Raw genomic sequence first — 23,141 nt, forward strand, 5'->3', positions numbered from 1 at the left:
CTGTGTGTCTGCTACTTTACAACATAAGCAATGCACAAGATCCCATCAGTCACAACATACATAAAGCATTAAACTATGCTAACCAGCATCTCTTTGCCAACATAAACCTGATCGATTTGACAGCTGATTGACTGTGATTGGCCAGTATGCAAAACAATGTAGGATCTATTGTAGATTTACACAAGCTGGGCTTCCGGGGTTTTTCAGTTCAAACAATTTTACACAAGTAAAATTTATCAGACCTTTCACCATTTTACCAAGATATACAAGATGAACTTAGTTGAAAGAATATTGAAAGTAGCCTTAGACGAAAGGTAATATGTTGGGATGTTCAGGAAAAACACAAAACACATCAGGGCTGCTAAAGTCTGCTATAAGCAAGAAACCGCTGGAACTGCAACACCATGTCATTGTCTGAGGTCAAGTTGATTTTACATCACTATTGACTGAGAGAGCATCGACCAAGAAATAGGCTCCTGCTTCAAAATCAACTACCCAAATCTGTCCTAGAGAAAGGTTTATAGTCAGATTAGACAAAGATTGAGTCCACAGTCAGAATTAATATGTTTGGAGGAATCAAGAACTGTCAAGCATAGCGTTGGCAGCATCATGCTATGGGTCCGTTTTGCTGTCACAGGTATTAATGCATTGCACAACATGGATGGATCAATAAAGAAGGAAAATTACCTTACCTACTGTGACAGCTAGATAGTTAATACCTGGGCCCTAGCATCCCCTTTAATGTTGACTGGAGGACGTAGCAGCTTACTGAACATATTCAGGCCTACTAATAAAACTTAAAATGTAAATTTACTTTACATAAAAATGAGAATAATAATTGCTATTATTCCAATAATAAACATAGCTGCAACATTAAACAAACAGAAGATAGGTGTTAAAACTGCAGCACAGTTAGACAATAAAATGTTAGAAAAGTTGCAGTGAACCAAATACCCATGAGGTCTTGTTACATTTCAGTGGTTCAGTAGTTTGCTGTATTTTTGCTGCTGAGGACTTTGTTTTAACAGAAGCCATCACTAACCACTAAAGCTGCACAACATATTGAACCTCAGTCATCATCAAAAGTTCACTGTGTGCAATATCACACTTTCAAAGAATTGCTTGGACAAAATATATTTCAGAAAGAATATAATTTTGCAAGTGTTCACACTCTGCATGCAAATGATATATCTGGCTAGTTGGATTATTCTAATTGACCTAATTGTGCCCACACTTGATGTATTACAGACACGGTGTATTCTTAAAGAAAGCGAAAATTCAGAAAAAATGGAGCATAATCATAAATCAGATCATCATCGCAATTTTCAGCAGCAGTATCGCAATTTCATATTTTCTTGATATCTAGCCTACCAGCCACCACAGGAAGAGTGTCTCCAGGAATTCAAATTCAATTAAATTCAAAAACACTTTATTTACCCCAAAGGGGAATTAAATGTTGTTGTAGCTCATATTATGCAGGTTTCTTCAAAGAGCCGTTGCATGACTCATGCAGCAGGATTTCTTATAATATATAGGTTTTGAAAACTTAAAGCAATAATGGGAAGTGTGATAAGAAAGTGCAATTCTAGTATTTTAGTGTAGGCACAACCTGACAACTTGCTGAAGTTCAAACCGAGCACCCGAAAGGAGAAGGAAGAGGAAGGAATTAAGTGACACAACATGGTTAGTTCTACCAGGCTGGCTTGTCTGAATAAGTATAAAACATCGCATCTACTGGGATTTTCCTACACCACCGAAAAAGAAAAAATATCCAGAGAACGGCAGTTGTTTGGAGAAAAATGCCTTGTTGAAGTCAGAGGTCAGAGGAAAGTAGGCAGGCCGTTTTAAAAAGACCCAAAGTAACTATAGCAGAAATAGTCATTTGTTACAATCAAGGTGTGCGGAACATACAACATGTGGAGCCTTGAAAAAAATGGGCTACAGCAGCAGACGTCCAAACAAACAGCACAAACAGGCTGCTGGTGGTTGTTTGATGGTTTTGGGGAAATTTTAAACATCTCAGTAGAAAGTGACCATTGTTTAAACCCACCATGGTCATCCCTTTATGACCACACTTTACCCATCTTCTATTGGCTACTTCCAGCAGGATAATCCACCATGTCACACAGGTCAAATCATCTCAAACTTGGTTCTTGAACACAGCAATGAGTTCACTGTATTCCAATGGCCTTCATAGGTCTCAATCCAACAGAGCACCGTTGGGTAGTGTTGGAACATAGATTTAATCATGGAAGTGCAGCCAACAAACCTGAAAGAGTTGCCTGAAGCTATCTTCTAAATCTGGACCAAAATCTCTGAGGAATGCATCCGTGACCTTGTCGAATCCATGCCACCAGGAATTAAGGCAGTCTGAAGGTAAAGGGGACTTTGGGTGATCACTTATGATCACACATATATTACAGGTGATCACACGCGTTTGTTTACCAGCAACACATAGTTAAAAGGAGATTTATGAGGACTTCTGATTAAACACAGTTCAGCAACATAAGACAAGGTACGGCTTTGTGTCTAATAAACCTACAGGCATATTTGTTTACCAGAAAGATGAAGTCGGGTCTCTTGTTGTTGAGAGAGACTGGTGAGTGGCTGAGTGATGTAGACGTGTCGTCTGAGCTCTGCGAGGACGGATGGCGAAACGTCTGGCCAGTCAGCTTGTTGTCGTACAACTGTTCTTCAAATTCTGTAGAGACACACACACAGCACAAGCACAGAAATACACAGTTTAGAAGCAAATAGACTTGAGTTCTGGAGCACACAAGCAAGCAAAAAAGAATCACACACAAACTCACACACCAAATATTTTAGGCACATGGCTGAGAGCAGAGATCTAGCAGAGCTGTTGCTTTACATCACATCGAAACCTCCCTTCTGTGAGTCCCCGGTGCACCTTCTGCAAGCTTAACAGTCTGGCTTGGTTTACATTTAATCGTCTCATGGGTTCTCCTGACTCTTGTTCTGCTTTAAACCAAACATTCTCCATCTAGTTACCCTCTGCTTTTTGATATCTGAGTTTTTCCCTCTTGCCACCAGCTTATACTCTCCCCCCTCAAGCTATTGTAAACAGATTCCTAAAACCCCCTTCCCCCCCACCTTTCCAACCACACACCCACTCCCCCTTACAGCCCTTCAGCCAATCCCTTACCCCAAAACACACTCCTGACCCAAACCCCAGTCGCCACTAAGCTGTCTGACACACACTTGAACACACACACAGATGGACATTCCCAGTACAGTTCTACTGATAGCTTTTGTAAAACTGGAAGACATGAGATTTGGTTTGAAACCAAGCAATGAAAGTTGGGTTTATTTAATGTTGGGGCGATTTAAATCATTGCATGTTACTAAAAACTCAGCAGATTACAACATGATGGTCACTGCTTTGATTTTTAGAATCAAATGAGGAGATTTTTTATCAAGAGATGATGGCTGAAAAAGCAACTTTTCAATGCATTGTACAGAGCGTTCAGGGGGGAAAACCTGTTTTTCAAATCTGTTTGCTCTCATTTTAAAACATATAGTAAACATATTCAAATCCCGTGCCCATCTTTCTTTACGAAAACAGCTCACGCTCAGTCAGATTAGATGGAAAGCATCTGTGAACACTGACTTTTAGGTCTTGCCAAATATTCCCAATTAGACTTATATCTGGACTTTGACTGGGCCATTCCAACACATGAATGCTTTGATAAGCTATTCCACTGTCTCTGGCTGTATCGTTGGGGTTGGTGTCCTGCTGGAAGGTGAAACTCCACACCAGTCCCAAGTCTTGCAGTCTTCTTCCAGAACTGCCCTGTATTCAGCCTTATAGATCTTCCCCTAACCCTTACAAACATCCATGTCCCTGCTAGAGAAAACTATCCCCAGAGCATAATGCTGCCACTACACTACTACATGTTTTACCATAGGAATAGTGCATGCAGTGCATGACTAATAAATGTACTTTTGAAAGCTTCCCCCATGGAGCTGTGGTTATATTTAACGTTCAAGACAGCAAATGAAGCACCTTATTGTATCTATTTATTAATCTGTATTGGTTTCCACAAAGCTTTTACTTCTGGCAAAGCTTTTTATACATGTAAGTAATTTATGTAAAGCAAGGTGGGTGTGTGACATTAACTCAGCAAGGCAACGTGGGAAAGATTTGGATTCGAAATTATAATCATGCATGGTAATTAATATATAACAACATAGCAACAGTGAACAAAATAATAATGCTGCATTTTTAAACAAGCGCAGACAGTCCAACCACCCACAGATTTGGTGAAGACTTAAATGGCATTTGGAGTCATTGCTGCTGGCATGTTTCCTTGCTCAAGTGAAATGTGCCAGCAGAAGACAACTGTTTATGGGATCTCACTCTGTATGAGTGCAAGAATGTCTCCAAACATCAAAACAAACACAGGAAGCTTTTGCGAGCACAACATTTCCATAAAATTCACTATAAATTAAGATGTTTTATTTAAAGAGTCGTATCTTAAATTACCGGATCAGGTACTTTGCAAGGCTTTATTAACCCCAACATGAGGAAATCTTGAATCAGTACACTTATTAAAGACTAAACAAGATTCTTATACCAAAATGTTTCAAGTTTTTAAGTAAGTACACATGAGACCTGAATAGGAGCTATGCTGACTCATGAGTTGTAAGCTGCTTGAGATATTGATAGCAAAGATTTTTTTCAAGCATGTTTTGTAAATAAGAAACAGGATCTGCCTGAGTAATCTACCTTAGGCTAACATTTCTGTTCAAACTCTCACCACGTTAATCTGGTTGCTATTACTGTTCCTACTGCTCATTAATTACAACAGGGGTCTCACTGGGTACTATTTACTCAAACACAGTGTTTCACTGATGCATGCAACTCAAGTTTTTGAATACTTTAACAGAAGTCTTTAAAAGTAAGTACAAAAAGTAGTTTTCAAATGATGATGATGATTATTTCAATTATTAAAGGAAAAGAGGAATCCGTATCAACCTTGGCCTATGTGAAAAAGTAACAACACCCTCCTTGTCAAATCATGAATGAATATTAATTAACACCAGTTTTTGGACAGCTGAGTTCAGGCCACATCCAGGCCTCATTACTGCTGGATCTGTAGAATCTGTCTGACAGTGAAGGAAGCTAAAAACTCTCACAAAGCAACACAATGTATCCCAATGTAAGGAAATCCAATAAAAGATGAAAAATATAGGCATTTATCAGTCTGGAAACGGATTCAAAGTTATTTTTAAAGCGTTCGGTTTCATGTGAACCACATTTACCACATCTACGAATGGTTAAAGAGGCCAGCCTAAAATTAATCTAAGAGCACATCAACAACTCATCAAGAAGGTCAAAAAAGAACCCAGAAAAATCATCTAAAACTCTGCAGGTCACACTTGGCTCAGTTAAGGTCAGAGTTCAAAATGTAATAGTGTGAAAGAGACTGGGCAAAAAAGGCATCCGTGGGAGAGTTCCAAGGCCAGAAGCACTGCTGATCAAAATAACACAAAGGCCTGCCTCACAATTTCCAAAAACATCAGGAAATCTTGAAGGAAAATGTTTGGTCAGTAATATTCAAATTCAGATCATGTATTTCTGTTAGACATGATGGTTTTTAGCTTACAGCTAATGAAAACACAACATTTGAGATTAGAATCTTACATCAAACCAATAAAAATATTTTGTACAGAAATGTATTTAATACCTGCTTAAAAGCCAAAATGTATTTTTAATCTGACAAACAAGTCTTATTGGAACACAAATTATAATTTATTCAATATCACTGTATATCAGTCTCCATAGTTTATTAACTTTGAATTAGCACTTGAGCAAAGGAAAGAGACAGGTCACTTCTAATAAAAGTTGCATGATTTCCTAGTAGCTAGCTAATTTCCAGATAAATGCATTTGCATTTCAGAGCATACTAGCACATGAAGCCCTGGCAAAAGAATAAGTGTAAAACATTAAGTAAAAATTAACGTAATTTGCTACTATCACTAGTCCTTACATGGGTCCAAAATGTAAGACAAAATATACAATCATAACAAAATGTTAAACTCTTCACAAATGCTACATTTCTTCTTGTAACCTTTTCTTAGGGAAAGAGTTGTTCAATTGAGAAGCATAAAGGCATCTTTAAAGCATAAATAAAAAAAAAAATATATATATATATATATACATATATTGTTTTTTTAATCTAATCAGTAGATTGAAAACCTAGAAACGGCACATCAAATATTCCAACTGAAACAACATTTGCTAACTCCTCAGACCGATAGAACAGTATGTTTGTCGTGGTCCAATGTTACACCAGCACTTAACTAGTGCTTTAGCAAAGACAGCTAAAGGGCAGTTAATTTCTTATAAAGCTAGCATGATTTGCTTGTAGTTAGCTAAACTTCAGACAGATAAATTGCATTTGAGAGCATGCTAGCAAACCTTTGGCAAGAGCGCAATTTTGCTTCATTGCAAGTTGGTTTTACTTAAATTCAATGACAAATGTGAAACCTATAGTAATAAAGGCTGTATTGTTACTGTCCCCACAGCTATACTATTTTACAAAATATTAAACTGCTAACAAGTTAGAGAAAACATTTCAAACATTTTCTGTGTTCAATTTTAAAAGCTAAAGCAACATCTTAAAAGCATAAAAAACACTTTTAAGAACAAATATGAAAAAAAGTATTATTTTTCACCTAAACAATAATTTGGAGACCTACAGAAGAGCACATCTGATAATCAAAGTTTCTGGTGGCAAAGATTCAACATTTCATATTTTCTAACTCCTTAGCAAGGTCATTGGCCAATTCAGTTTGTGAGCACTGGCCATAATGAGATACATCCCTCTCCGCCTACATTCACAGAGGCATATTACACACCGGGTGCTCATTATAGAAAATTGTCAATTTTGTGGTGATTAAAAGCTGCCTGACTGCTCCACGCAAAAATAGCAGGATCAGCCGATTAGTAAACAGTGAAAAGAAGCCAAAAGTCATCTCTTCCAGGCTGCAGTGGCCAAAAGAAGTGAGGTGACAGCAAGAGTCTGAAGGCACAGGGGGTAAACAAACCAACACAGGAGAGGAAGAGTGAGTGGAGTGTGAGTATGGGTGAGGCAAATGGCAGATGAAGAAAAACACAGTTGAGAAGAGCCAAAGGTTAAGGATGGAAAAGTAGAGAAAGAAAATGATGGGAGACGAAAAACGTGTATTATTTTATGAGTCAAAGAAGGTAAAATGAAAACGTAATGCAATGTAAACATACCAGAAACAATTAGGAAGTTTAACTCGATTAAAATAAAATCTGATCAAGAAGCAAAGCAAGAAGTATAAGTCAGAAGGCTACAGTAGGAAAAAGCAGAAAACGATTGGGGGGAAAAACAAAGTAATAAGACAAGGACAATGTAATAAGACAGAATTAGATGGAGGTAGGTGGAGAAGACAAAAAGTCACAGCAGTGGAAGAAGACATGATCATAGAAAAGCAAGTGGAAGAAAAGAAGGAAGACAATTTCTGCCCACCAGTGAGTCTATATATGTAAGAATAAATGGTACTAGATAAAGAAAAAGGAACATAGCTATTGGGAGAGTTTGCCCAGAACTGCAAGATTGGATATAGGAAGGTTTAAATAGGAGCTATAGTTTCTACATAATCTCACAGTGAATGAGATCACCTTTTCTTCCAAGACCTTGTTCAGAATGCCAAAATCAGCTTTAGATTTACCCAAGTTGTTCCAGATAGATAGAAAGATAGAAAGTCATGATACCATAACTACACCAATTCAACCCCAAACCACATTCAGAGGTAGCAGAATTATGAGGTTTTTTTGCACAACCCCAATGTGAATATTCTGGCTTCTCAAACCATAGGTCAAAGTAATGTTAAATGCAAAACGATTGTATCGTTAAGCAGAATAAAATTATTTAGCAAAAGAGTGCCATGGTGAACATTTACAATGCAGGATCAAGGTACAACATATGACATTTGCAGAAACAGTTCCCTGGAACATCCCTTAACGTTTATGTTTCCCTCACATTTCCACTTTCAGGTCAGATGCCAGAAAAAAATCTGATAGTTTAGCAAAAGCTTTAACAGGTCAGTTCAAAGCACACCAAACAGAAAATGGTGAAACTGGGGCTTTGTAATACTAAAACAACTTTATGACATATTATTATTAAAAGTCAATTTCTGCAGATCTCAGAAGCACAACACACTATTAAATTCCAAAGACCTGGATCAGCAAATGGCAGAAACACTGAAGATGCAACCACAAGCTAATTTACACCCATGGATCTGTTTATAACTTGTCCCTTTCTGTGGGACGTTTCCAGTACTTCCTCATGCATGCAAGAGTTTCTGCAGGTGCATGGACTTCCTCCCACTGTCAAGAAATGAGGCATTGAAGTAATATGGTAATTATAAATAGCTCTTGGTCATGAGAGGGTGTGTGCATAATTGTCTTATGTGTGTCTGGGTTGTCCCAATGATGGACTGGCAACTTGTAAATGTGTATCCTGCCCCTCAATCCAGCCACTCCAATGACTGATCAGATCTAAGAAGCTATAAAAAATGGTTGAATGGATGGATGGAAATTATGATTAGAGGAGTTATAGAAGAAAACATCAGGAAGTTTTTAACATTGTCCTCCAACACTGCATTCCTTCTTCTCCATAACATTTATTTCTTCCAGCTTTGATGACTTGGTACCCCAGTGAATACAGAGTAACCCACCATAGGTTTCTGAGTAAGTGTTTAGACAGCTGGTTAATGGTAATAAATCCAATCTAAAGCTGCTTAGGTACATTCATGGTTACTATTTATTGACTATGAGTAGATTAAAGCAATATAGATTATTTAGATGCATTGTTTTAATGAAAAAGTGTCAGTGCAAACAATTTCCCTTGACCAATCTGGTGGACTATGAGTAAATCGCAGTAAATTACTTTCATATTTATTTACATGGGTACAACATGGTAACGCCTGGGCGGGTATTTAGTAAAATCAGATCCATTTCAGTTAATGAAATCTTTGTAAACCATGTTTAACCTATGCCAAAAGAAATTACAAAGTAAGCCATATCTAATTAAATGTATTGAATGCTCAATTGGTATGGATACTTCCAGTTAATTTAGCTTGTTGCAGCACTCTTTTATATTGCATGTGCAAACTTAATATTCTAAAAACTTGGTATATACTCAGCATATCTTGTTTATTTTGGGTATTTTAAGATACTCGCACAATAATTTATCCAAAGGTATTTAATCAGAAATGTAACACGGTGTAACACACAATAAGATACTGTTGTGTTGCTTTCCTTGAACCTTTCTCTTTGAAAGTGTTACAACTTTACTAACATAAAAAAACCATCTCTTCAAATACCAGGCTAGACTAAAAGCATCTTTCCTTTAGCTACAGCAGAATGTCAATTCCAGCATTGATGTGTGGTCCATCATTAAAGGTTAAAGTTTGAAAACAGCCACCATGATGTGAGCACTGACCGTGAGCAGTATTGTCTTGAAGACAGCAGCCTCAAAGCAGAGGGAGAGGGAAGGTAAACAGCCGTAGATCCATGCTGCAGATAGCAGCCAGTCTCCACTGAGTGCAGCTCAGCTAAATGACTGCAGGCGACTGTGGTGGGAAAATGAGGGAGGGGGAGGAGGAGGGATTCTATTGGTGTTTGGGGTGTAAAGGTATGCCAGTCACTCCCACTTGTTCACACACACACACACACACACACACACACACACACACACACACACACACATATAAAGGGGATAAGGATGACCTACCCCACCCCCTTTTCCTTAGCCCTGACCAGCAAGCCAAGCGCTCATGCATTACTAACCTGTGCATTGTGTGTTTGTGTTTGTGTGATCCAAAGTATCTTCATCTTCATGCATAACTTTAAAACCAAGTTGTTTGCTTTATTTTTTAGTTTTAGTTTTTTTTGTTGGGGGGGGGGGGGTTTCATTCAACAATAATTTTTTGAGTTCAATGATCACTTTACTAAACAGCCTCATGACTATGGATAACAATATTATCTTGCTTGTGTACAGTGCAGCCATTCAGAGATAAACCCAGCCATCCTTGACAATATACACCCGGTCATGTCAAATTTGGGTCATCCTTTCTTTTTTCCCCTTGGAAGACGGATTGAGGAAGGCAGATATTAACAATACAGCCCTTTCAACACTGCCAGGGGTGTGGGGGTTTATGGGGGGAGAAGGAGGCTTGTTTGTCTAGTAGACTACGTGCCTGATGCCATGCATGTGCAAGTGTGTGTTTGCATGCACTAACATTTGTGTCATGTCTGCGTCCTTGGGATTTAGCATGCACAACTGATCAATCCATTACAGGAAAAAGGGCCAGAGTTAGGAAGATTAGGCCACACTTGGCAAATCCTCGCAGCTAAAAGAAAATCAGAACAAATAAGAGGCAACATAACAGGTGGTGTGGCCTCCAAAGAACCCTGAGCTCTCCATCATTAGGTTAACGTAGGATTACAGAGAACACCTAAACTGATATCAGCTAAAGTATGTGGTAAGGTCTGCCACAGACCCTCTCACTGCTTCATTTAGTGATTACCACACACTGACACAATCAGACGTTTAGAACAGAGGAGAGCCTTTCTTTCACATGGTGTCAAAGTGTGAATCAATTTAGCTCCACTTTAATGGCACAAGCAGCTCTAATTTTCTATAATTAAAATGTATCATTGAGGACGTAATGGGATTGTATAGATCATCATATTTTGGCAGGCCAAGTAAGGACAAGACAACCCTGGATACTAATAGCGTCATAAAGTTAAGGAATCAGGCCTCTTGAACGTCAAATGCCAAACAAAATATTGCTTATTCCTAAGCCTTGGACTCTAATCTGCACTAAAAGGCTTTTTCTTTACTGTTGTGCACTAATCAATAACGAGTTACAATTTTCAGGCAAGTCTCAAAATAGCGGCTTTAAATTAGCATTTGACTCTTTATATTTGTTACTTTAGAGGGTGAGATGCAAAAAGGGGAAAATAAAGCCCTTCATCTATCCTAATACTCTCCTCTTATTAAAAAGAACCCTGCTTGCCCTGTTTGTCTTTTTATTTTCTGATTAGTATGGCTTTAACTGCCTTAACATTAAAATGGGGAACAAAAAAGAAGCATTGCTTATTAGACAAAAGTGATTTATGTCACATAAAGGTCTAATCCTATAAGCCCCAAACCCCGGTTGTTTAATCACCAAGGTATGGTATTGTCTTGTCCTTAATGTTGAGCAGGTTGATGAACATCTTCCCTCCAGAAACTTTAGGGGACTTTTACAGCGAAGCAGAGGGCTCAGCACACTTCTAAACCCATTCTGTTCTATGCTCAGCACTTACATATTGTGGTTGTGGAAATCGAAATCAAATTCCCTGTTTGTGACACAAACTGCGTGCTCCATTTTGCAATTCGTGTGCGTAGATACTCAGTGACATCTGTCGAGAGTTTGGATGCATGGTCCACACCTGCGAGGTAAGTTTAGTGGATCTGTTGTTACATGTAAAGTAACAGCACTGCCATGTTTTAATCAGAACACTTCACAGCTTGTATAATGACTATATTTTTGTTACACTGAGATAAAGTAAAAAATTACGGCAGCAGCTAACGGTAATGCGACAGATGTCACTCAGTAATGTGGGCGTACGGATTAAAGGAGGCGCTCAGTTTATTAAACCGTGCAGACGAATTGCAGAAACTGAGAGCACAGTTTTGTAATCCGTGCGCACAGATCGCAAAACTGAGCGCACAATTTAGTAAACCGCGAGCACGGATTTCCACTGGCTTTGTTACTTTTACCTGCTGACACTTGCCAGTAATTACAAACATAAAATAACTAAATATTGTTGAAATTGCAGACATGTAACATAAATCTGCTGGAAAAAAAATCATCTTACTCATCCTACTCGACGCAGCTATCTGAAGAATATTCTATTTCGATGTTACTGGTCCACTAAATGTCGTCCAAACATTCCAAGCCAGTAATTTTCCTCTTTTGTGACGTTATAAGTGACCGATTATCCAGTAATAACACAACACTGGGAGTTAACGGAGCATGCAAGCTAGCTGCAGACGTGCAGCAACCAGAGGCTGCTTTAAAATAAAGCGGACCCGGCTCACATGAATTGCACACGCAAATTACATCACCGGATAAGGTGCTAGAAAGGTGAATGTCTCTAGTTTGTTATGACATGAGACATGTGGGGGCGCTGCAAAATGAAATGTGCTTTTTGTACAGTTTTGTTCACAGAGCAGCCATGTCGGAGGGACCTTTAAATGTCATTGTGTGTGTTTAAGTTGCTGTAAACTAAAAGTATTTGTGCAAAACCCATTTGGGGAGTTGTTTTGTGAACATTGACGCCTCCTCTTGTGAGGGATTTAAGAAAACAAAACCTGGTGGTATTTGACCTAGTTTTAGTGAAGGCGAAAGATGAGCATTGCTTTTTTTTACCGGTATGTTTGGGCTTAAGGGTTTTAAACAATACTGAACAATTCAAGTGATATATCCACACAATAAAATAAAAAGAAAATATATTAAAAAAATTAGCAGCTCATGAGTCTGGTAAGAGATTTAAAAAGGTCTTAAAATAATAAAAAATCATCCATCCCACTGTCTGGAAAATAGTCTTTGGTGGAGAAAATTCTAAATATCTGCCAAAATGTCCAGGCCTGGTGGTTGCTAACAGGTTCACCCTGAAAGCAGACACCTGAAAAATGTCTCCAAACATGTTTCCAAATGTCATCAAGCCTTCAAAAACACAAAGAGGCCTCACAAGTTTAACAGTCATGCAAGATGAACAGAAAAGCAATATTTGCTGTTTAAGAAAAACATGAAGGCAGAAAGAAGCATACAAAAACCAGGACTTCTGTAATCATGTGTTGGGACCCACAGCCATGGAAACAACATGAAAGATGTGGTACAAACGTTTCTGGAACTTTCAAAATAAATTGCATTTAACCGACTTCCAACATTTGGAAAAGGGGGGGTAACAGCGGACTTCCCATGATGCCACTGGCCGTATAAAACCCCCACCTTTCCAAAGGTCCAATCTCTTCCACACCGGTGATCATTGGGACAGGGGTCGCACAGCGCGCTAATGTCTCTTTGCTGGCAAACAGACATAAACTCTTCAAACTGGATCCAAGAGTGTCATACGATCATTGATCATATGCAAAGTTAAGTATGAATGAAATACTGTGTGTGTATCCGGTATTTTCATTCTGAACGGGGAAATTAAGGTGTCAGAATTGCTTACTTTCTCTCTGAGGCCTCTGACACCGAGTTAAGTACGGATGAATTACTGTTTGTGTACCCGGTATTCATTCATAAAAAGGGGAAATTAAGGTATAAGCATTGCTTTACTTTCTCTCTGAGGCCTGCCGAGTGGAGCGCTTTTCCCAGTCTGGAAGGAGGACAACCGAGACCGCATCATCATGGTTACAGTAACTGTGCAGCTGGTTGGCAAACAGAACGAGCCGTTTTTCATCCACAGCTACGGAGGTTAGCCGAAGCTAACCGTTTGTTCACAGTGGATGTTCTTCACACCTCGTCGCCCCGGACAACGTTTCCTCACCACGTTTCACGAGGTTAGGGTTTGGGCAGAGAAAGATTTAGGATGAAGTGATCTGAACATTTTTAATTTAATGAAGTTTGGTTTTGTTTGTGTGAAACACAGCTATCTTGGTGCTAGCAGGCTATCTGCAGCACACGTGCTCAGTTTGTGTTCTGTGTTGGTGTGTTTTTAAAGTTAGGACAAACTTTACTTGAAGGATGATTTTAAACACAGAAGATTGATCATAACACCGTCCGCGCTTATGCATTTTAACCCTTTTATTGACGTTTTTAAAGTTGTGTGTTTGATTCTGGTGCTAAGCTATCAGCTTCTTTTGTTAGCTTTAACTGCTAACAGCTAAGAACACGTGCTTGCTGCTAAATAATATTTACCCAGAAAGGTTGTTAGTTTTCAATCCAGTAAATAATATTTCCCTAACATTATTTTACTAAATTTGATAACTAAGTAAACACCATTTCTTTCTTTCTTTCTTTCTTTCTTTCTCTTTTCCAAAATATTCCCTTAAATATTTTACAATTTCCTTAATAATATTTCTTTAAATATTATTTTAAAAAACAAAGGCAGCTAAGGAGACACCGTTGAGAATTAGTCATCCAGAAGGTTGGTTTTATTCAGCAGATCATTATTTAAACCTTATTTTATTAAAATATTATTTTATCTGATCTTGCATTGTGAATGGTTGTCTAAAGATATGCTGATTATTGTCTAAGTTGGTTCCAAGACTAGCTTAACTTCACTTCCAGATTCTTCAAGATAATCCTTGGTTCTCAAACATAAATAACATTGCATGGTAATATTTTATCACTCTTTTGGTCATGGTTTTCAATCATCTTTAATCAACTTGTTTATATTGTACATAGCCCATTAGTCTTCCCTATTCTTTAATTCTGCTTGGTAGTTTAGTTGGGTTGCTTTATCATAGTAAAGAGTTTGTTGATTGAAGTATGTTTGACTTGAGTTGACTTATTTTTGTCAATAAATTCTTGTATTTTAAGAAAATGTGTGAATTCATTCCATAAATGTGCAGAGTTTATGCTGTTCAATAATGTTAGAGGTCGTCTCACACCTTTCTATTTTGTCCTAATACCATCGCCTTACTGGGCTGGTATTCACAGGACAACCCTTAACAGACCAAAATATTATTTGATAAAATATTAAAATATTAATATTAAATGTTAAATAATATATTCAGATTCATAGTCACAAGACATGTTCTTTGAACAAATTAGTCTAAAATTAATTTTTTTTTGACACCAGAATGAAGAAATTAACTGACCTAAACCAAATACTGTGCAGTAAAATAACCTTATACCAACTGTAAAGTATGGAGGGGGAAGTTTCATGGTTTAAGGATGATTTGCTGCTAAAATGCCTGTTCAGCTTACTATCATAGAATCCACCATGAATTTTCAGTGTATCAAATGGTGCTTGAGACAAATGTGAGACCACCAGTTGTTGGACCACTTGTTGCTGAATATTGGACCATTTGCACAATGTTGTATGTCAGTATGCCTTTCCAACGGCATCGGCCATTTTTTATCCAGGATAGTCCGTTCCTACAGATCCCGTCGAACATTGCGATTGAAATGACGGGGCGCCCCAAGTCTGACGTCACAGGACGCTATATATGAAGGCGCCCATTATGAACATACGTTTTCAGATGGAGACCGTGATAAGGTTACCAACATCTGAAGCATCACCTGGAGAAGAGTCCCAAGTGGATTTCATTTATTTTCTCTCGTTGGCCAACGAAGAATTCATAACTGAGGTTTCTGGAATAAGGAGGCCAGAAATTTCACTTTGCCGATCAAAGACGTGAGTTTAACACGTAACTAAAAAACCACGGAGTTTCAAGGAGCCACCTTGTTTTGTCCTAGTCTAGGACTGTGATGGTCAGATCATATTTTCCCTTTCACCAAGGAGGCCGGAGGACGAAGATTGACCGCTTTTCCAGAAGTTAACTGTGGACGCACAGTAACTTCCAACTTCCATCCCATCCTCTCTCAACCCCGCTCAGAAGGAAGACATCGACAAGTAAAACCCATCCTTTATTTTTATTTCTTTCTTAGAAAGCCTGGGCAGGGTAGAGGAGGTTTTAGTGCGATGAGATTCGCTATTTAATGTGTTCTGAATGATATGTGCATGTAACCTTTTTATTGAAACTTTGATGTGCCGTGTTGGATGCCTGGAAGCACTACCCAGCTTTGTGTGTGTTTTGCGGGGTTGTTGAACACCTGAGAGTCAGCGCAGGTGCGCTGTGAGACTGGACTGCTAAAATAACCTCATGGTGAAATTCCCCATTTTCTTTGTCTTCAACCTCACTGCTTGCTAGATTGCCGCCAAAACTTTTATAACCCTTTGTCTGCTCAAGAGTTGGGGGAGGGTTTATGACTGAGTATAACTGATTTACAGTTAGAGCTGCGCCCCACCCTCCACTCACCATCACACCCCTTTGTCATAATATAATTTTTGCCATTACTGCTGGTTTGATCCCATACACTGCTGTTTTGCTTTATTTTTGTTTAGTTAGATATTTTACCCCTTTTGTGTAGAATTTTGCATGTTTGAGTAGGTGAAGATTGTTAAATCGGAAGAACGGAATCTATCAGGCTGTGATTTAATAAATATTCACATAGATAAAGAGAAGGCGTTTCTGTGTTTATTTTGTGAAAGAGTGATTCATCAGTCAAGATAAGGTTGAAGTTCCACACGTTTTGGTAGAAACGGTCAATTAAACAGTGACATCTCTGGTAATAGTTATCAATTATTACTGAGTATTTAACGGTTGTAATTATCAAAGGCGTTGAGCCACAATTACAACACCAGAAGACATCTCTGGTCACAATTCATAAATGAGGATTTTGGTTAACAAATTAATTTGGTCAAATTATGATTTTTAATTATAATTATTGATAAAGATTAATCAATCAATAATCATAATTCCAACACTGTAAAAAAAATTAGAGCTGAAACAGAACTGTAACCTGCTACTGACAATAACCACAAACACACCCGTGGACTCCCTGAGAATTGACAAATGGAAAGTCCTTAATTATTATTATTATTATTATTATTGAGATCCTTGGGGGGTACTTGAAAAAAAAACTCATCAAACATCTCACAGCTAAGGAGTGAGGTAACTTTTCCACAGACTAATGTCAGAGACTAGAAGATGGATAAAAGAAGCTTCACACTGAAGTTATATCAACCCAAAGGTGTCAGACTAGCTATTAAGGGTTAGGGTGTCCTAACTTGGAACTTGTCCCTACCTGGAAAATGCATTTTTGTTCAAAACAAAGTTAATTTTTGTACTTTAAGCAATTAAATATTTTTTTTTCATCAATCCATCCATCCATCCATCCATCCATCCATCCATCCATACATACATACAGGTCCTTCTCAAAATATTAGCATATTGTGATAAAGTTCATTATTTTCCATAATGTAATGCAATGAATCTAAAATATATGAATGTTAAATTTTCATCATTACATTATGGAAAATAATGAACTTTATCACAATATGCTAATATTTTGAGAAGGACCTGTAGGGTATTCCAACTCCTCCTAACATCTCCTCTATCTTCTGAACAACTGATTCCACTCTATTCTATAAAGTAGTCACAGCTTACAGTTAAAACTGACTTGCAGATGACAGGATTCTGAGTTTTACTGGAAATCTGAAGTGTACATTAGGAAGAGAAACAGTGAGAGAGTGGCCCCCTGAGATACTCCTGTTCTCCTAATTAGGCTCTCAGACAAACAACCCTTCAGTTTTGCAAACTGTGTTCTATTATCCAAGTGATGATGGAGGAAATCTTCATACGCTCTTGGTTTACTAACAGGTAATCCACAGTGATGTGTTTAATCTACTCAGTTGTTTTGATTTATAACAAGGAGGTTAACATTAACACAAAAGACTTCTCTCTAATAAAATAAGTAAGTAGCTTACCTGCAAGAGGTAAGCAACAAAACCAACTACCTCAGTAAGTCAACCCTCTCGTCATTCAATTTAACAGCAGCTACTGTATCTTGACCTTAATGTTCATAAAACCAAGGAGCTGTAGCACAAGTAGCGCAAAGGGTCTGTATTTAAGCCAAAACTTATAAAGGAACAAAACTAATGTTTTGTAGGTTGCTGGCTGTGCCCTTGCTTACTTCCACCTGCAGCTAATTAAACAGATAAGAGCAATTTTACCTTTTAAGTCCCTGTCCCTGTTTTGTGAAGCCAGTTGTGTAGCAGGTTATTTTGTTTTTTTCACAGTTTTTCTCCACCTGCATGAAAATTGCCAGTTGCTTTCAGTATGCAGTAAATATTTAATGCAATCTGTGAGTCACAAAGAGCACTGGTTTCTTAAAATCTAATGCTATCAGAACCCTTAATGCTAACTACTTGTTTAAATGTGAACAAACTGCTCCAGTGCAAAGAGGCACTATTCACTCAGCATTGCTTAGTGGACCAGTTTTTTCTTCGTGTGTACTTTAAGAATTAAACATGCAGGCAAAATCTAGTTTGAGCACATTACATGGTTATAACAGCTATGTAAATTTACCCTGCAGCATAGCATGCTAAATTGCTCTGAAATGTTATTGTTAAATTCTAGCAGTAAACATATAATGTACGTGATGTGGTCTTGCCATTTGTATAAACTTGTATCCTGCAATCTGTTGTATGCATCCCAAAAAAAAGACTTAATCTTTCTTCTCATTCATCGGTGTGAGCATCAAAATTATTTTTTACAATGAATTATGACATCAAAGCAATGTAGTGTAACAAAAGCATCTGAGGCATCGAGCAAACTGATCAAGTCTTCAGCAGTCAACCTAAACAGATTCAGAGGTTTCTTTGGGGAGGAGAGCCAGCATAACATCACTATTTACTTTAGTGCCAATCATCAGCAAGGCTAGTGAAGCTCCATAACAGGTCAATTCATAGACAGAGATCATTGGTTTAGTTATTTCAGAAGAGTAAAGTTTGTTTTTATGACTGAACTATGCAGATCATAGATACTGCATTAAATCAAACTGTGACAAAAGTAATGTCTGTCTACACAATTGTCCAAATAGAACAGAAACTCTACCAACAAAATTCAGCAAAAATGTGGGATTGCATAAAATGCAGTTACCTAAAGAAAGAGTAATATACAATGTAAAGTGCTGGGGAGAAGAAAAAATATCTGAGCTTTGTTTAATGATTCATCATAAAATTACAAAGCAAAAGCATGCAAAACCCCTGTCTGGCAGCAAAGATAGGCATACGGAATGAAAAGTTAACTACTAATGCAAGTGGGTGAACTTAAACGTCTGGTGATTAATGGTGGTGGAAAGTGGAAGAATGCAATTAAGATGTGGCTTTATATACCTTGGAAAACAGAGAAGGATGCTGGGGAAGTAGAAGCTTTTAGTAAGCACAAGGTAGAAGGGTATAGAGTTAAGAGCAGAGAGAAAAAAGTAAAGTGGTTTAAATGTCGCGTTATTCTAAATCTGTGAAAGAAAGTACAATTATTTTCACTGATATGTACTAGCTTTGAAATCCAAACAGTAAGCAAGAACACTTGGTGATACAATGTTGTGTAGATTAATGAAAAAGGTTCTATTCATTTCGGGTCCAGGCTTTAGATAAAAATATTTGGAAAGTGATCCATGTCAAAACCTGAGTGAGTTAACTTGCTCCTACTCACCAGCAAACATGACCCAAATGTGCATTTATGAAAAATGACTTTCTTTCATTTCTAGCAAGAATAGCTCTAATGTGGCTGCACTGGTGGTACATGGATTAGATCTTAGAGCCATGTAAAGTGAGATCTGAGCTGAGATTAAATGCAGGATGTCTGAATTTTCTAAATTCTTTCGTCTGGTCTCACAAAACGTTCCAACAACGTGATAAGGCCATGCTGAGAGTTATTAACACTAACCATTTAGTCTGTGTCTGAGCTATGCTGTTTTTTTTTACCTCAGTCTGGCCAAACCGTATCAACAGTGAGTAGAAACAGTTGGATTTTTGTTTTGCATCAGTGTAGATTTAACTGGCTCATTAATAATCAGTCTGTTGTCAGTAATCCCAGAGAAATCCCTAATCATATGGAGAAGTTGTTATCACTGGAGAACGTGGGGAGAGGCCTGTATGAGACCACTCAATTTGTGGAAACTGGGCACATGGTACAGTGTCTAAGTTTAGTTTCAGATGCTGCATTACTTTAGAGAGTAAAGGTATTTAAAAGACAGAAAATACTTTAAGGTAAAATTTCCTTTTAGAACAGCAGGGTAGATTTTACGTCCACTCTGGCAAGACGGGGTGCTTTCACTCCTACACCTAGTGCCACAAACCAAACCCATCAAACTGCAAATGAAAAAAAAAAAGTTTAAACACAGTTTCAAAAATGTATGTGTAAAGGAGAATTATTTATATAAAATATCAGGCAAATCCCACAAGAAGACTAAATTAGTTCAATGACCTGTAGTTTGTCATGCCAGCAGAGCAACAATTGCATTTGTCTCTTTCTCTTCTATCTTACCAAACAAACCAGCTGTTTCCAACTAACAATTTTGTACAATGCAAACAATATTGGTTTTGGAAGATAAGATGTTAGTCATCCTGGCTAGGATTTACATAAATGTGGGTCTGTTTTCACCTAAAAGCACACAGAGCCCTTTATTTGAATGTGGATACATTCAAATAAAATATGTGGATCAGTGCAAAGTGATGCTGTTTGCTTAATGAAGCGACTTTTCAAGCAGACCAACATCATGCCAACATCAAACACCCACTAATGTTTGTGCATCTGCTTCAGGGAATGCTATTTATGGTGTTTAAATGTTAAAATGAAATGCTAAAGGCAGCTTAAAACAATGGTATCCAAAGTGTGGCGCAAGGGCCATTTGTGGCCCTTGGAAGGACCTTGTTCGTGCCTTTGACAACAAAAATTAAGCCTAGCACACAGGTAGTTGAACAGTTTTCTTGTTGGGTTTTAGGGTAAGATTTCTGTTGGCAAATTTAAATCTTTTAAAAATTGAAAATGCAACACAACACAACAGAAATTATTCGCCTTTTATTAACCACCCTTTTTTCTTTCATTTTATTTTCCTACTAGAACCACAAACGTCTGGCAACGTATATTAAAAATTAGACTTGGGCACTCCAAGTCATTAAACTGGGATAAATACAGTCAGCGTTTTAGATGACAGTTTTAGACGACAGAAGAGAAAAACCTAAAAAACATTTCTAGACCAAGAAAACAGAAAACAATCAACTAAAAAAAATGAAGAGATTGTATGCTTTTGGTGTAATAAGGCAAACATGCAAGATATTTTTACCTTTTGAGTTACGTTGTTTTTAATTACATGGCCATTTTCCCAGAGAGCAGGTAAAGCAAAAAATAAAACATCACGATAAAATTATTTCTGGACTTTTAAATTGAAACAAAAATGTAGCCCCTGTGATAAAGCATCTACTCTTTCAGACACATGATGGGATATGAATGAACACTAAAGCCAAAGGCTACAAAAAGATATATTGAAATGATGAGAAATCAGAATTGTCTAAAATAAAAAAAACTTTACAAAAACCTGTCACCAGAAATTGGCAAAACAAAAACTGGTGGTGCATTTCTTGGTGCAGTTCTAGCAACTATAGCAAAGATTAAAATTTTAGGACTGATGGCTAAATTTTTAAAGAAGAAGGTTATTTTTCAGGCGCTCATTTAGTCAAATTCATTCATAAGCATTAAAGTAATGCAGATGATGAATCCCATCAAGGATAAAAGAGACGCAAAACAGTTCGTCCTATAAAACGCCCCAGTATCCTAATGTTTAGTGAGGTGGACTGTTGATGAACGGGAGTATCACTATTGTGTGCACACCCAGCTGCAAGAGTAAAATAAATCGCGCATAAATCTTCCAGCCATGAGGATTGCAATCCGCCTAACACCAAAGCTAGACAGTCAGCTTCATAAATATGGAGGGCAGAGTGTTGAGGAGCGGGAGAATGAATATTTCATGGAGCCGGGGCCAGCGGGAGAGCGAGGGTGAGGATGGCCAGAGAAACTCTAGCTGGTCTGTGTTATATAACACACGCCCAAACAGATGGACACGCATAGCAGAAAGAGCAGGACGTGGATATATAGAAACTGAAACCTTACACAATACCGACACACACACAGTGACAGAGAAGTGATGAATGGTCACACACATGTTCTGTGTGTGACCATTGATGCTGTCCACCCACGAGTGATTTCATCCATCTTATTTTCATCGTACACAGGATGCCAGCCTGTCTCAGACAATACCGGGCTAAATGAACACATAAACACTCAGAGAAAAAAAAGGCCGAGGGTAGATGAAAGAGAGGAGACAGAGATGTAAAATGATGTCCTCCCGAAGTTGCAACCGAAACTTAGTATCATCTCAATTATAAAGCAAATCAAACTGAAACAAGTCACCGTACAATCTTAATGTGACCGAAAAATTGTCAAAGACTAAAGCTTGATGATATGTAACCATCTTCTCAAATATGATCTGATCAGCAGCATCTAAGCTCCTCATTTGCCTAATTCGCTCTCTTTGTTTCTCAAGTCTGAAAGGATTTATATGTAAATACTTGCAAAGCTATCACTGTCATATTCTTAAAACACAACATGTGGTTCAAAGCAGAATTTATCATGTTATTGCTCCAGCTTTTAAGGGGTTTCCGAACAACTTATCATCATGTGGATGTAAAACAAGCTGTGAGATTTGGGACAGTATCAGAATCACAATGCTTCATTATTCCCAGGGAGGAAATTACCTTACATTTTTTGCAGTTGCTAGTTTAAATGTACAGTAAATATGGAATAGAAATGATATTAGGAGAGAAAAAAAACCTATCTGTCAAAAAAAAGTATAGATAAGTGAAAAAGCAGTTGCTACAATCATTAAATAAATGCTTGGCATACTGTTTTAGATTAAGCTACAGACATCTGAAAACATAGGACATAGGACAGCTCGATAAAATACTGAGTTCTTTATAAATCAACAAAATTAACCTGGTTTTATTTACAAACCAAAAGGTATTACCAGAAGTCTGTTTTTTAACTGTGGAAAAAGTAAGGGCACCCCACCCCCTAGTAGATAGGCATAGCCAAAGCATCCTGAAGCTGGTAAACTTCCACCTCCATGCTAAAGAGTATGTGTGATGAGGTTTTTTTTTCTAGGATGCTGTATTTGATTTATACCCAATATCTACAGTTACGGTGTCCAAATAATTCAATTTTAGAATCATCTGTCCAACGAACATCATTCCTAAATTTCTGGTATTTGTCTCCATTCTCTGGCAAACCTAAGTTTGGTTTTTGTGTTTTTCTTAAAAAGCAAGTGTTTTCTGTTCCACACTTGTTCAGGAGAAGCTTGGGATATATGATAAAGAACTGATTGCAGTTCTAGCTCTTTGGTTACTGCTTTCTCAGAGAGGGAGTGTCGTTCACCTTTAGCTGCAGGTGAAAAAAATGGTAAAAATGTTTAGTTAGCTTTTAGCTTAGCTCCCTTAGCTTTAGCTCCCGAATATAGTT

The 23,141-nt window shown here is 37.8% G+C and overlaps 1 protein-coding gene across 2 annotated transcripts in view; it reads right to left on the bottom strand.

Moving 5' to 3' along the window:
* nhsl2 (NHS-like 2) overlaps window positions 1-23,141 on the bottom strand; it is a 175,120-nt gene that overhangs the window by 23,736 nt on the left and 128,243 nt on the right. For both annotated transcript variants that reach the window (XM_047385500.1, XM_047385501.1), the window contains exon 3: window positions 2,559-2,701. In XM_047385500.1, the coding sequence (XP_047241456.1) occupies window positions 2,559-2,701 (143 nt within the window). The remainder of the gene's footprint in view (window positions 1-2,558; window positions 2,702-23,141) is intronic.

This window comes from Girardinichthys multiradiatus, chromosome 14 (genome assembly GCF_021462225.1).
Source record: "Girardinichthys multiradiatus isolate DD_20200921_A chromosome 14, DD_fGirMul_XY1, whole genome shotgun sequence".
NCBI lineage: Eukaryota > Metazoa > Chordata > Actinopteri > Cyprinodontiformes > Goodeidae > Girardinichthys > Girardinichthys multiradiatus.